General features: G+C 49.5%; 1 protein-coding gene across 15 annotated transcripts in view; it reads right to left on the minus strand.

Annotated features, from left to right (window-relative positions):
• DYSF (dysferlin) overlaps positions 1 to 14,756 on the minus strand; it is a 223,250-nt gene that overhangs the window by 10,891 nt on the left and 197,603 nt on the right. For all 15 annotated transcript variants that reach the window (XM_065891605.1, XM_065891615.1, XM_065891611.1 and 12 more), the window contains 5 exons: positions 12,812 to 12,951; positions 11,509 to 11,597; positions 11,167 to 11,262; positions 10,619 to 10,760; positions 6,480 to 6,579 (listed from right to left, as the gene is read on the minus strand). In XM_065891605.1, the coding sequence (XP_065747677.1) occupies positions 6,480 to 6,579; positions 10,619 to 10,760; positions 11,167 to 11,262; positions 11,509 to 11,597; positions 12,812 to 12,951 (567 nt within the window). The remainder of the gene's footprint in view (positions 1 to 6,479; positions 6,580 to 10,618; positions 10,761 to 11,166; positions 11,263 to 11,508; positions 11,598 to 12,811; positions 12,952 to 14,756) is intronic.

Raw genomic sequence — 14,756 nt, forward strand, 5'->3', positions numbered from 1 at the left:
GTAAAAATTCAGCCATCTAGACAAGTGAACTTGATTTGTTCCATCTGCCAGAAACCTAATTTTAATCCAACCTCTTTTTGTAAACTGATGGGTTTTATGTTGCTGTACGTGACTCAGGGCTGAAATTTTGAAATGAGAACTATGATGTCTCTGTTTGTTTGTGTCCTCGTATGTGTCTTTGTCTTTGGATAACATTGCTGGGGTTGATTTGCGGATAAGCTCTATTTAATTGGCTTAAAGAAGAGTAAGTTCTTACAAACCAAACAATTCTAAATACAAGAAAAATTAAGCTAAATGAATTTCGGGTTCATGTGCACTGAGAAATATTCAGTATTAATGTTTGTTGATCTAATTAATATAGACATGTCATTAGAGTCATCAGCATTAAGTATAATACTTTCATTATGCCTAGGTTTAATATAAGCTAAATAAAATCTTGTTATATCTGTTGCAAATTTATCAGCAAGGAAAGTAACTTGATGTAAAGAAACTTTTAAGGAAAGAAAATGCAAATGAGATAAGAGCTTTAGGTGCACTTTTTAAAATAATTATCTTTATCTAAAATTAATCTCTCCAGAGCTTCCCTGGTGGTGCAGTGGTTAAGAATCCGCCTGCCAATGAAGGGGACACAGGTTCGATCCCTGGCCTGGGAAGATCCCACATGCCATGGAGCAACTAAGCCCATGCACCACAACTACTGAGCCTCCGCTCTAGAGTCCACATGCCACAACTACTGGGGCCTGTGCTCCCCAACAAGAGAAGCCACAATAATGTAAAGCCCATGCACCGCAATGAAGAGTAGCCCCTGCTCGCCGCAACTAGAGAAAGGCCACGCACAGCAATGAAGACCCAACGTAGCCAAAAATAAACACAAATAAATAAATTAAAAAAAAATAAAATTATTAATCTCTGCAGATATTCCACAACTTGAAAGTTAGAATTGTGCTAAAATAAGTTGTCATGGAAGGTTTATTGAAAGTGGACCCCAAGAAAAGAGTTTTGTAGATGGTCAGGACTGACTAAGTTTAAAATAAGTTTAACTGAGTAAATGAATTTTAAAAGTAAGCTGGTCAAAAATTTGAATTTGGCTTTTCTCTCTGTTAAGAAGACAAGGTTTCTTAAGATTCTGAACTGCCTCTGATAACAGATTTTAAGTTTTTCTACATTTTAAGTGATCTGTTCTGTATTTGCCTTTGAAATATTTTACTGTTACTTCCGCTAAGTGAATAACTATTGTTTCACAGTGACCTGAGGTCCTATCTGACTGTTTAAACCCTTTTGATATTTTTTTGACAAAACTTCACAAATCAAATTATAATGAAGGGGCTTCCCTGGTGGCACAGTGGTTGAGAGTCTGCCTGCCGATGCAGGGGACACAGGTTCGTGCCCTGGTCTGGGAAGATCCCACACGCCGCAGAGTGGCTGGGCCCGTGAGCCATGGCCGCTGAGCCTGTGCGCCCGGAGCCTGTACTCCACAACGGGAGAGGCCACAACAGTGAGAGGCCCGCGTACCGCAAAAAAAAAAAAAAAAAAAAAATTATAATGAAGTTCCTTTGAACTCTAGCTAACTTTGGGATGCTTCAAAGGGCCCCTGAAACACCCCAAAGAGAGATATTAACTAATTAGGTTCACTTGGTAGGTTGAATTACATGGGAAGTGTCAAATAAGTAATAAATCTTCTTAGGTTATACTGTATGGCAAATGATACAGGTATTCTAGAGATTATATGGAGTTCCTAAAATTTGATGTGTGCTGGTAAAATGTTATCTGTCATAATTCTAGTTACTATCTAAATGTGTTGCATGTCACAGCACTAACCAAGTTACTTTGTCAATTGCATTGTAATCAGATTTAAACGTGCCTTCTTAAGTCTTTCGTCATTATAGACAGTTATGGTTTCACTCTGACGATGCCTTTGTAAAAATGCTTCCTCTTCAAGAAGATTTATAGGAAGGACTTTGGATAAATACAAGTTTCTGGCTTTCAGGCCATAATGCTGGACTGGCTAAGAAATTGAAGAATTCTAATGGGAAACCTGATGGCTTATAAAGCTGTTAACAAGAAGGATTTGTTACATAGAACTCAGTAAAGTGGTGAATATGGTTATAATTTTTATGGTTTCTATCTGAAAAATGACTGGTTTAAATCTGTGTTTTCCAGGTGTAAGGAAAACCTTCCCCTTAAGCTAATTATGACTCACAGTAATTTGGTAAATTACACCTTTGTAAGCCAAATGGTTTGTACTTTGTGTCTCCCTGCTGTACTATGTCTTTGTCACTGTTACTAGCTGCATTACTTATATCCTGTCTATTTTATAAGACCGTTGTCTCTTCCAGTACCCAGTGTGTAACCAGGCTTCCAACAAAACTTCTATGGCTAAAAATCTTGAGGAAATAGATCACATTTATAATGTAAAATAATTGTAATAGTATGATTCTAGGTATGGGAAGAAGCAACAAGGGAAAATGTCTCCTGGATCATAGTTAGATAGGGGATCCAGAGAATCTTTAATTATCAATAGGGCCTAATCCCAAAACTAGCACTTAGAGTGGCATACCAAGAATTTTTGCCTGATCTGGGATGAGCCTCCCAGCGCCGTGGGACAAAAGTTGATCATGAAATGTCTCCCAAATATTGGTCAAAATCCTGACCAAGAGGAGAGGATCTGAGAAATTGAATAATTCCTGCCACATCAGTCATTAGCGATTGCAGCCCTCCAACGTGAGCCGGTGAACCCTGAGGAAACTCAGGATATGAGAATACAGGATACAGGCCCCAGATAGCTAAGGTGCATATCAAGGGAGTGATTTCAGTGAGCCCAGACTCTTGCATTTTCCCATACATAGAAAAGCGCTAAATTCCTTAACTTGAAGTGCTCCCTCCCAAACTTGAAGCCCTCAAAATTCCCACTGAATACATCATAACTCTCAACTTTTAAGCTGTGAATATTTTTTAAGGCTACAGGTGTAAAGGAGATGCTTTCCAGAGAGGAACAAAAGAAACAATGTTTGGAACAGTGACACCGATGGACACTCCCAGAAAGATCCATCTGATGAAGCAATTAGAACGGTCATCACCCCTTCTTCCACAAGATTGTGGAATGGATATTGACAGTGGGGAATTGTAACAGGGAAGAGCCAAATCGGACTATATGTTGGATCTGCTTCTTTTACTTTAACCTTTGCTTTCCACTGCTTTTGTTCACTAAAAGGATACTGTCTATACATAATGGCATAATGTCTATACATACTATCTATACTCAGGGAACCCTGCCCCTCTGCCTGAATGTTAATCCAAAGTGCCTTTGTTCAGGGAAATATCCGGAACCTGTCCACCTGTGGATGGCTACAAGAAAGAAGAAATTAACACATCCTCTCCCGGAGGCTGGCCATTCCAGGTGATATTTGCAAAACTTATAGCCTTTTTACTTTACTTCCTCATCTCCTCCCCTTCTCTGTGCTATAAAAGAAACTGGCATCCAAACCCTAATAAGATGGTTATTTTGAGACTTTAGTCTGTCATCTTCTTGGTCTGCCGGCTTTCCAAATAAAGTCGTATTCCTTGTCTCAACACCTCGTCTTCAATTCTTTGGCCTGTCGTGCAGTGAGCAGAGCAAGCCTGGGCTCGGTAACAATTCTTGAATACCATACAAAGGAGATTAGGTTTTTTTTCAGTGTGGAATGCTCAGTTACTGCAGGTATTCATTGACTGGATCTATTTTTCTAGCTTTCTTTCTTTCCATTCATCCATTTATCCTTCCATACATCTATCTGCTTTGACTTAACTGTCTACATCCCTCTAGAGCTACCATTTGCTGAGCACTGTATCTATCCATTAATCAGGTCATTATTCTATCCAGCATTTGTTCAACTCTATCAGCCTTCATCTATCTATCCACCCATCTACACATCTCTCCATCCCTCAACTACAGATGAATGTTTATTTCCCATTTTAAACATGATCCCAAGATAATATTAAGTAAAAATCAGGATATTAAACTATATATACTATATCTACATAAAGACTGTAAGGAAACATAGGATTATTTCCTGATGGCAAAATTACAGATCTTAACTATCATTTTTAAAATAAAAGTAATAAGTACTCGAAGTAAAATATGTAATTAGAAAATACATCATGAAGGGGGAAAAAGAAATCTCTGAATAATACTGTAAGTTGCTAAAAGAGTAGATCTTAAAATTTCTCTTCACAAGAAAAAAACATTGTTAACTACGTAACTTATTTTGGCTATCACTTCACAATATATACAAACATCCAATTAAAAAAAAAAGAAATCTATGGAGTTAAAAAGTAGTAGTTTTATTTTTAAAAACAAAAGATGATCCTGTTTAATTTTATTTTGGACACTGTTTTCTCATTCAATAAAATGCAATTTTTTGTTTGTCTTTTTAAAATTGATTTTAAAATTATGAGCCTCACCTCATAAAGGCAAGATTGATAGACTGATGCTAAAAAAATTATTTAGTCTGTAAGCAAAAAAAAATTCCATACAAATGTGAAAAGCAATTGAAAAATGGAGAAATTATTTGTAATGTGTCCTTACTATATAAAAAGCTCTGAAAATCAACAATAAAAGAGGACCATCCCAAAACCATGAAAAAGAAAATCCCATCAACAATATGGATAACAGACATATTTTTAAAGTTGTACCTTACAAGTAATGAAGAAATGCAAAGAAAGATAAAAATGAGGTACCACACTGGCAATTTTTTTAAAAAAAAAGATAACACTGGCAGCAAAAGTTTAGGAAAAATGGTGCCCTTAAGGCAAACAGGGCACAGGTGAGAATATAAAAATGTAAAATCTTTCTAGAGGGCTACTGAACAAAATGTTTCAAAAACCACTAAAATGTACAAAGACCCTAAAAATCTGCTTCTTAGAGTTCAGGAAAGATACTCACAAAGGGTCCAAAAATGTAAGCCTAGGCTGTCACTCATTCAGGAAATCCTAGAGATGAGCCGAGTACGCACCTAGGGGGGACTAATGAGGGTCTGATGGGACATCAGGCAGGACATTAAGCACCATGATGCAGATACAATGCAGATGGATAACTCCTGACAGAAAGAATGTTTTTAATATATTGTTTTCCCCAAAATCAAGATCTAAGACAGTATGTGTAACATAAACCAATTTTGCTATCTATATGCCATATACGCATGTGTATATATATGTATAAAATACATATAACACATATGTGTTTGCTTGTATAAGATACATGCCAAAATAATAATACATGCCAAAGTGAAGGTTATCTTAGTTATATTAGTGAAGGTTATCTCTGGGTAGTGAGATTATAATAAAATAGGAAGGGGAGGCATTGCTTATCTCCGGTTTCTAATTTTGCCACAGGAATGATGTATTCCAGAATAATAAGTAAGAGAACAGAAGTCCAACTTAGTGCTATGATTTTGACACCCTGAACCTTTTACAGTGAAGTTGTGGAGCAGCTGCCAGTCCTCCAAGTTCAGGGGACCAGGCTCGGGGTCGGGGGGAAGAGCAGCCCGACGGGCAGGCAGCCCTCGTCCCCATTCCTGCTGGGGCTGCTCCTCAGAGCATCCTCTGCAGGGGCCCAAGAGCTCGGTGACTTCTGCAATCACGGGCCACACAGGGAGGGCTCCAGTGATTCGTCCAAGCCCGCCCTGCCCCCAGGTGGCAGAGCAGAACTGCAACATAGGACTCGTGACTTCCTGGACCGCCTTCCTCACAGGTCCACTATTTCTTTACTGAGGTGAAATTCACATAACAAAATGCACCATTTTAACCATTGTAAAGTGTACAACTCAGTGGCTTTTAGTATATTCACAGCGTTGTGAGACCACCAGCACTATCTAATTCCAGAATATTTTCATCACCCCTAAAAAAACACCAGACCCACGAGCAGTCGGTCCCCAACCTCCTCTCCTTCCAATCCCCGGCAACCACTTTCTGCCTCTGTGGATTACGTATTGCGGACATTTCATGTCAAGGAATCATACGATATTTGTACTTTTGCGTCTGGCTTCTTTCACTTGGTGTGTTTTCAAGGTGCACCCATGGTGTAGCATGATCTCATTTCTTCTTGTGGCTGAATAACATCCTATCGTAGGGATAGGCCACATTTTCCCAGTGAACTTTTATAGCTGTGATGGGGCGGCTCCTTACAGTCCAGCCAGCAGGCCCCACACTTCACCCTGTGAAGGCACCATCTCCACCTCGTCCTCCAAGCCAGCGCTCCCTGTTCCAACACGGCCCAGCGTTCAATGCCACCTCGGCTGGCAGGCCACCCTGCTGGCCACCCTGCTCACCCTGGCACTACTCTGTGTCACCGACCTCACTCAGCACCAGGGCCCAGTGACCCTCAGCTTCCTGATCCTCCTGCCAGCCTTCCCACAAGGCCTGAGAGAGGCGCACAAACATACAGCAGGGGTTCTGGGGCAGCCCCGACAGGCAAGATGGTGCTGACCGGAAATGGTGCTCACCCAGAAAGTCATCAAAGGAGAACTTGTCGTTGTCCCAGATCTGGAATACCGCTCGGGCGGGGATCTTGCTCTCTGTCTTGTCCAGCCTCCAGAAAGCATCCTGGCCCAGAGGAGAAGCAGAGGAGGAAGCAGGAGAGCAGGATTAGAGAGGAGCAGTGGTCCCTTCTAGCCTGGAAGGCTGCCTGGAGGAGGCAGTGGAGGGGGACGTCCCTTAGGGACTTGCCAGAGTCAGGTCCTGGCAGGAAGACTGCTGAGACCCCAGAGGGCAGTGTTCAAGGGCCCAGGAGGGGACCACGCAGGCTCGCTTGACATAAGGTAGCTCCTTTAATCCTGGCAATTCCATGAGTCAAGGTTCTCACTGCCGTTTTATAGATGATGTAACAAAGGCTTTGAGAAGTTAAGAATTTGCCCAAGGTCTGACAGCTAATAAAAACAACATTAATATGCACTTCTTAGGCATCAGCCTTTTCCCACTATGAAATCATTTATGCTTCCAACGACCTATGAGGAGATACTATCTTGAGCAAACCAGAGCGAGTAATTTATCCAAGTCACCCAGCTGGGAAGAGGCAAGCTGGATTCCAACCCAGTCAGTCAGGTTCAAGAGTCTCTTAATCCTGCCCCTGTGATCTTGGGGACAAGGTGGGCTGGCTGGGAACCTGGGTGTCAGGGTGGACCCCCTGACACACCACTGTAAGGATCTGGCACTGGGGGCAGTGTCCCCAGCCCACCCCACCTTCACCTCCAAGAGCTTGCCCTGGGGCACACCGAAAGCTCCCGGTGCTGGGAAGTTCACCAGCCCACTGCTGTCCCCTCCCCACTTCCTCAGACCAGTCAGCCTGGAACAGCACTGTCTTGGGCTTCTCTCCACCAAGGCCTCGTGGAGCAGCTGAGGGCTGGGGACTGGCGCGCTGAGGCCTGGATCTGCCCCTGGGTCCGTTCACACTCAACCCAAAGGACCGTCCCTGGGGCTTTCCCACTCACACCTATTCTCTGTCCTCTCACTGTAGCTTTACCTGAGTGGGTGGCAAGGACCCACTGACCATCCCGCAGATGGTGGGTGCCAGGTCACAGCAGGGACCTGGACCCAGTCTCAGGGGGACAGACTCCACGGGAGTCAGGGAGTACTGCTGACCACACAGGGTTTGTCTAGGCCCAGGTGCCCTGTGTACACAGCCTTGGTGGCCCCTCCAGATCACACAGACCCCACAGAGGTCCCGTGACCCAAGACCGTGGCCAGTGCCCCCTGAGGAATCATCACCTTGCAGAGCAGTTGGCTGCAGCCTGGACTGCTTGCTGCCTGGGTTGGTGAAGGGGCTCAGGTCCCTACCTGGCCCCTCGCTCCCAACCCCCATCTGGTGCCTCCCTCTTTTCCGGGCCCCAGCCCTCCTGCAGGTGCCTCCCTCCTCCAGCGGGGCTTTTACGGCCAGCTCTGCAGGCCTGCCTGTACAGGACGCCAGCATCCTCCATGCTTCTGGCCAGCCCGGTTTATGGGCTCAGTAATGAGCCAGAGGTTCAAACAGCCCCTGGTGGGAGCAGCTGGGCTGGGGCTCCAGCCTGGGGATGGCCCCCCAGGTCCCAGGCACTCATTACGTTCCCAGTCTGGGCCCTTTTACTAGCTGTTTATTTGCAGGGTGGGTGCCTGACGCACAGGCCGGCTCCGGTGGGTGTGCTGGGCTCCAGGTGGGGAACCGGCCAGGGCAACCAGCAGTGGTTCAAAGCCGCCGGATGAAAGGAGACCTTGTACTTTACAACAGTCTCGTCTGGTTAATGGGGTCCCTGGAGGGCCTGCCTGCCAGAGGCGCTGAGCCCCTCGGCAGAGGTCTGGCTCTGCAGCAGGACCAAGGAGCCCAGAGGCTGTGCAGTGCCCCTGCACTAACCGCCCCCAGGCTTAGTCCCCTAGCCCAGACCAGCTAATTGGTGCCCCACTGTGGGCACGGCTCCCCCTGCCTCCCAGCGTCCTTTCTCCCAGAGGGACCCGATGGCCCTGTCTCGGGTCAAGCCAGTTCCTCCCTCATGTTCCTGGATGACTTCAGAACCCCTTGACTGTTCTCAGCCTCCTCTTCTGACCTCTGCCACACACCCCCCTCCAGCCACCCTCTCCGGAGCCTGGCACCAAGCGGGGGGGAAGTCCCGTTCCCTCAGCCCTCACCACCCCGGGCCACTCCCAGCCTCCTTGACTCCTCCTGGCTCAGCATCCCCCATAGCCTTCTCTTTCTCCCAAGGCCAGCCCAGTCCTGCGGGCCATGGGGCCAATGGGTCGGTTCCCTCAGCCCCTCTCTTTCTCTGGAACTCCACTGTGGGTCAGTTCAACTCTCTGCTTCCTTGCTGGTGTCTAAAGGGCAGAGATGAAACCCCACTGTTGCCAAAATAGAGCCCCCTCAAATTCTTTATCAGCAATCCCATTGGGCCCTCAGAACTGCCGGGTACCACCAGTTAGCTCCCTCTCCCTCTGCCTTTCTCTCCCGCTTTCTCTCCTTCACTCAATAATAGTTGCTTCCCGCCTTTGTCGTTTGTCTCAAATCACCTGCCATAGTGCCAGGAGATTCTCTCTCTTCCTACTTTGTAGCAAGAACAGAAGACTCTGCTCCCTGAGACTCCTTGCACCCATCTCCACCTGTCACAACAGAGAGGTGGCCCCGCCTCCCGTGTTGGGCCGATCGGCATCTCTCAGCCTCGGTTCCCCAGCCACGCCTCACCCGGTGTAGGGCTTGATGAGCACGGGAGGTGGCCTGAAGGAGGGCCTGGCCGCCCTTCCCCATTCCCTCCGTCCACAGCAAGGACAGGCACTGTTTGTTTGACTTGGAGCTCTCCCCAGCAAATGCAGCATTTGGTTTGTTATGGAAACATCTTCTGATAGACAAACACGCTGAACAAAGGCAAACAAGATTAAACCTACAAATAGGCTAGGCTTTCCTTGACCGCACAGCATCCAGGGCTGTTGCTAAACTCTGCTTTCTGGTAGGCATCCCTGGGTGAAAGAATTCATTTAACCTTATCTAACCCATATTTTCTTTTGTTTGACGTTTTCGGAATGTTCGGCGGAACATCCTGGTCTCTCTGAAGCGCAGATGATTCTGTCTGTTGGCTTAGGAAGGGGTCATGGGGGAAGGCTGCAATGAAGAGAAAGAAGAGGACCTAGGCAGCCGAGGTCCATTACACATTTCCCTTCTTTAAGCCACACAACCGTTCAGGACAGAAAGAGGAGTCACAGAAGCTTTGCCTTGGAGCCCTGCGCCACCTCTGGAAGGAAACAGGACAAGCAGGACCCAGACTCCAGAGAGGTATTCACCCTGTGGAACAGGAGAGCATGTGCAGGCGGAACTGATTCTAGGAGGGACGCAGTAGTTAGAAGCTCCAACAGAGGGGCCCTCCGCCTCCGGAAGCTGCCTGCCCACGGCACCCTCCTCACCGTGTTTGGGGGCTGCTCCCTAAGGGCAGGCTCGGGGCCGCCACCCGCCTTGGGACCCGCCTATTTCAGGAGGAGAGAGTTCACGGCCCAGATGAGGCCTCAACTAGAAGATGCTAACCCACAAAGAGCTGAGGTCTCTGGAGCTGCCCCTTCCCCCGGCTGAGGCACCGGGCCTCCCCAGGTCTGAGAGATACTAGCCTGGACAGTGGCCACAGGCCCCAGGCACAGAAATGGGAGAAAGGGGGAAGCAGCAGGGACTTGGCTAAGCAACACCCGATCCTAGCGGGTGGCCAGACAACCCAAACCGAAGGCCAGACAGCCCTCTGGGGCCGCTCTCCCTAGGGGTTCTGCCTCACCGCTCTCCGATGACCGTGCTGGGTTTCCCTACCAATGTTCTCCCCACTCCGAGCCCATGGCCCTCCCTGCGGCTTGGTTTATTAGGATTTGGACTTAGCCACATACAGTGGTTGTAGCGCTGGCGTGGGGGAGATTGTGGGATGGCAGCAATGCTAACGATGGCAGTGGTGGCAGAAGTAGGAGGAGTGGTGGTGGTGGTGACGCTGGCAGTGACAGGACAATGGTGGTGGCTGTCACGCAGCGATAGCCGAGGTGGTTCCAGCAATGGCGGGGCAGCGGTAGGAGTATGACAGTGACATGGCGGACAGTGATCAGGCTGCTCTTCGACAGCCCTGGGACGAGCACCCCGGGGGACAGGAATGACACCCACCTTCTTGGAGACAGTGCAGACTTGCTCAGCTGGCAGGTAGTCAAAAGGGAAAATGAACCTCCAGTTAAAGTTGCCTTCACCTCCCAGGGACCGGTAATGCACATCTGTCTTTTGCTTGTGCTCTTCAAAGCCAACCATCCAACTAGACATACACATTTTAGAGAACATGGCTAATTAAGGTCTCCACCACAATACACAGCCTCGACGTAAGCAAACAAGGAATTAAGAAGGTCACTGAACTTGGTACACGATAAAGGAAAAATAATCTGATGTACCAAATGTGCCATCAATTTCAAAATGTTCTCACTTCTCTCTTGAGGGATATCCTCCAGCCTTGTAAGTTCAACGCAAAGATTAATGTGGAAGGAGAAATCTGGTGGGGGTTGACTCCCCAGAGGCAGAGACCACTCCCATAAGGCCATCCTTCCTTTCTTGTTCTCCGCATCCCCTACCCCAGAGTTCCCCCTTTCCCAACCAACCACCAACCCCGAAGGAGCAGGGGTGACACCGCGGAGTCGGGACGGGTGGGAAGCAGGGTGACTTCCTACCCTTTCACGTAAATGTCGCTCATCTTCTCCCCGGTGATGCTGAGGTCGTCCAGGATCACATCCTTGGTGTTCCAAATAATACAACGCAGGAAAAACCTGCAGAGGAGGATGACTCAAATCCACATGGGTTTCCCACCAAAGGGTGGGCAGTCCTTGTCCGAGAAGCCAAGAAGTCAGCCCACCCCAGACTCTGCTGCTTGCCTGGCTGGACATTTGGCCAGGCCCGCACAAGAGTGAGGCCTGAGTGGCCCAAAGCCTGGCCCGAAAGCCACCTCCTGCTCCCACCCGCAGCAACCAGTCCACCACCCTGCTCAGCTCTGAGCCTGGGCTGGGGTAAGTCACCTTCTGGCTCTCCGTGGGGTGATGTTGAAAGGAGGTCCCGGCCGCCCCAGGGCCTTTGGAAACAGGTCGATCCACATCTGCAGCTTCCCCTGGGGAGAGAGACATGACCCTGCTCTCTCGCCACCCTCTTCATTCAACCAACATCTCCTGACCACCTGCTCTGCACTGGATACTTGGAGCACAGGACAGGGAAACCCCAGGCCCTGCATGGAGAGGCTCAGCACCCTGTAGGAGAGGTGCCCCCAAGGGGACCATAGGGCCAACCACAGGGGTGAGCCCACTGCCCCACAGGCCGAGGACTGGGGTAGCACCTGGGGATCAGGGGTCAGGGCAGCTCTCTGGAGACAGCGATGTTTGCTGAGTCTCACTGTGCCAGGCGGAAGAGGGCAGGGGGCAGTCGGCCTTGGGGATGGTGTACACAGTTGTGGAGGCTCAGAGAGCCTGGTTTAGTGATGGGGGCTCAGAGGGTTTCCACGACAGGAAGCCACTCTACCTGCCACCACTTAGCTCCCTCTTCCTCTGCGAGCCGGCTGTTATCTCTGTCCCCATCTTACAGAAGAAGGAGCAGGGATTGACCTAACTTCTTCTGGTTCACATGAGCGCGAAAGAGCTGACATTTCAACACCTGCAGTGCCACTCTGGGGAGCTGGTGGCCACGCCACCAAGGGGAGGAGAGGTCTCAGCTCCAAAGAGCAGAGAGGATGTTCTCTGCATGTCCACAAAGTCACCTTAGCGCCACAAAGGCTGCCTCAGCCCATCTCTGCCTGGAACATTTTCTCTCCTCCCCCTCCTCCAAACCCCTCCAGGAAGCCTCCCCATGTCACCCCTGGGCCTGCTGTCCCTCTGCCCTCCCTCCCTCTGCCTGGGAGGATTCCCCTGGCCCTCCTGATGGCTACTCTGCCTCTCTGTCATAGGCTCGCCCTGTCTGAACTCCCCACTGCCCAGCACAGGGTTGGCCATCTGCAATGTCACTGATTGATGGCAGGGGAGGACTCCCTGTGGCCAGGCTGAAACAGCGAGGCTTCAGAATGACCTGTGGGCAGCCAGAGGTCCAGCCTACACGGGGATGGAGGAGAAGCCTCATTCCCCAGGCCCTGAGGCCTGCAGGCAGCCGGGGGAGGCCAGGCTCAAGAGGTCCCCTCGTAGGCCAACAATAGTAACCATTCAGGCTGTGGAGAAACTCCACAACGAGGGATTAGCCAAATCCTGAGGTCTCCACTGGTGCTTCTGGGATATCCAAGCTGTCCCTGGGGAGGGGTAGCTGAGGGTCAGGGGCTCTGGGGCCCGAGGGTGGAGGTCCTACCTGCTCGATGTCCGGCTGCAGGGGACTATAGAGGGGCCGGGACTCCACGTGCTCAGGGACCAGGCCCTGCTGCCGGAGGACATGCAAGGCCAGACGCTCCTCCACTGGGCCCAGGTGTGGGTTCGGAACCCTGCCAGCCTCTGCCCCAGAGAGAAGACAAAAAAATTGCCAGGACAGAGTGAGCAGGAGGTGGTAGGGGGGCCTGAGGGCCTCGGGAAGCTGTTAACCCTGCAGCCTCACCCCTGGCCCAGACACAGTTCTTCTGGTCCTCACGTCTCGTTCTCTGTAAGGGAAACCTCATTGTCCACAGGCTCTGGGCTTAAAATCCAGATTCCCCACTGCCACCAACTCTACCAAGCCTCTTCTGTAAGCTCTCCTTCCTTTTTCCCACCCAATACAAATTCTCCCCACCCTCCAAAGCCCACTCCTTCCAGGAAGCCGTTCCAGATTGCTCTCAACTCTGAGGCTCCACAAGCTCTTCTCCCAGATTGGGCATCTAAGTGCTCTCAGTAGTATTCTCTGTTTCATGCAATCTCTTTGATTAGTAGCAGTAGCTAAAATAATAGCAGTAACAGAGAACACTTATAAAGCAGGAGCCAGGCACTGCTTTTCATAAATATTGACAGGGCTTGATCCTCAAAGTAACCCTAAAAGGTAAGTGCTATTATTAGCCCCATTTCACAGATGACAGACATGAAGCACCATGCAGTCACACAGCTGGGTAGCAGGGCAGCTGAGATCACACACTCATTAGGAAAGGCGCATGACTGGATGTGAATACCCCTCCCCTCCCCTGCGTGCTTCCCAGGTACAGCTCTACCCGCCAGGGGTTGGGTCAGGGACTGGTACTGTAGATGGGGTGAGGACACGGCGGTGGTTCTGACCCTGACAAGCCTGGCCAACCAGCCAGCAACATGAACTTGGAGCCCCCTTGACAGAGACCTTGACTGGTGGTAGGAGGGTCCACATGTGTCTATACACACGTACACACACAGGTCTGTGCACTCAGGTGTGCCCATGTTCACCAGCACAGATTCTAACGTACACACACACACACACACATACGTTCATCCATCAAACCTGCCCTGTCCACTTTAATAGGTGCCACTAAGGAAGCAGCGCGGCATTGCAGGAGGACCACCGGGCCAGGAACCTGACTGCCTCTAACCAGCTGCGTGACTTTGGGCGGGTTGTTAACCACTCATGGTCTGAATGGCCTCATCTGCAAAAACAGGGAGATGTCAGGCCTCACCAACTCTAGCTTTCTGGCTTTCTTTTCCTATGAATTTATGACCATGAGCCCTGGTTCCTGTGCTTAAGCTGCTCACAGACTAGCAGAAAGAAATGAGACCACCCCTAAAACAGATGCACGTTCTACAGGAAAAGAGACTGGGGGAGGGGTTAGGGCCTAATGGAAAGGAGCCTGGCTCAGCCACGACCTCGGAGAATCAGAGAAACGAAGAAGGAGGAGGGGGATTTGAGGTGAGGGAGCCAAAGCCTCCCTCCCCTTTTACAACCTCAGCACCAGCTCTGACATCAAACATCTCCGAAACCAGCAGGAGGCGAGGGGCCAGCTGGGGCTGTAAATACCTCTGGGGAGTCTGAGCTGCTCTGGGTGGGCCATGCAGGCCTATGAGCATCTCTGACACGCGGGGAGCACATGGCAGGACCCTCGGCATGAGCGTGAGGCAGACCCAGAGCATTAGGCAAGATGGGGGCTACAGGGCTTCCTGCCACCCTTTGGATGTATCAGGTGAAGGAGTTGTGACTGGGGGCTCAGAAGGTACCGTCAAGGTGAAGCTGGCAGACTAGTATGACTAAGTAGAAAACTTTCTCAGCCGTGGGCTCTACCCAAACTCTGACCAGTCTGCCCACACAAAGCCAGAAGCAGACGGATCCTAACCATGACCCTGACCCTGGCTTCAGACTCACCCCTCATCTTCAG

The sequence above is a fragment of the Phocoena phocoena genome, chromosome 14, assembly GCF_963924675.1.
Source record: "Phocoena phocoena chromosome 14, mPhoPho1.1, whole genome shotgun sequence".
Lineage (NCBI taxonomy): Eukaryota > Metazoa > Chordata > Mammalia > Artiodactyla > Phocoenidae > Phocoena > Phocoena phocoena.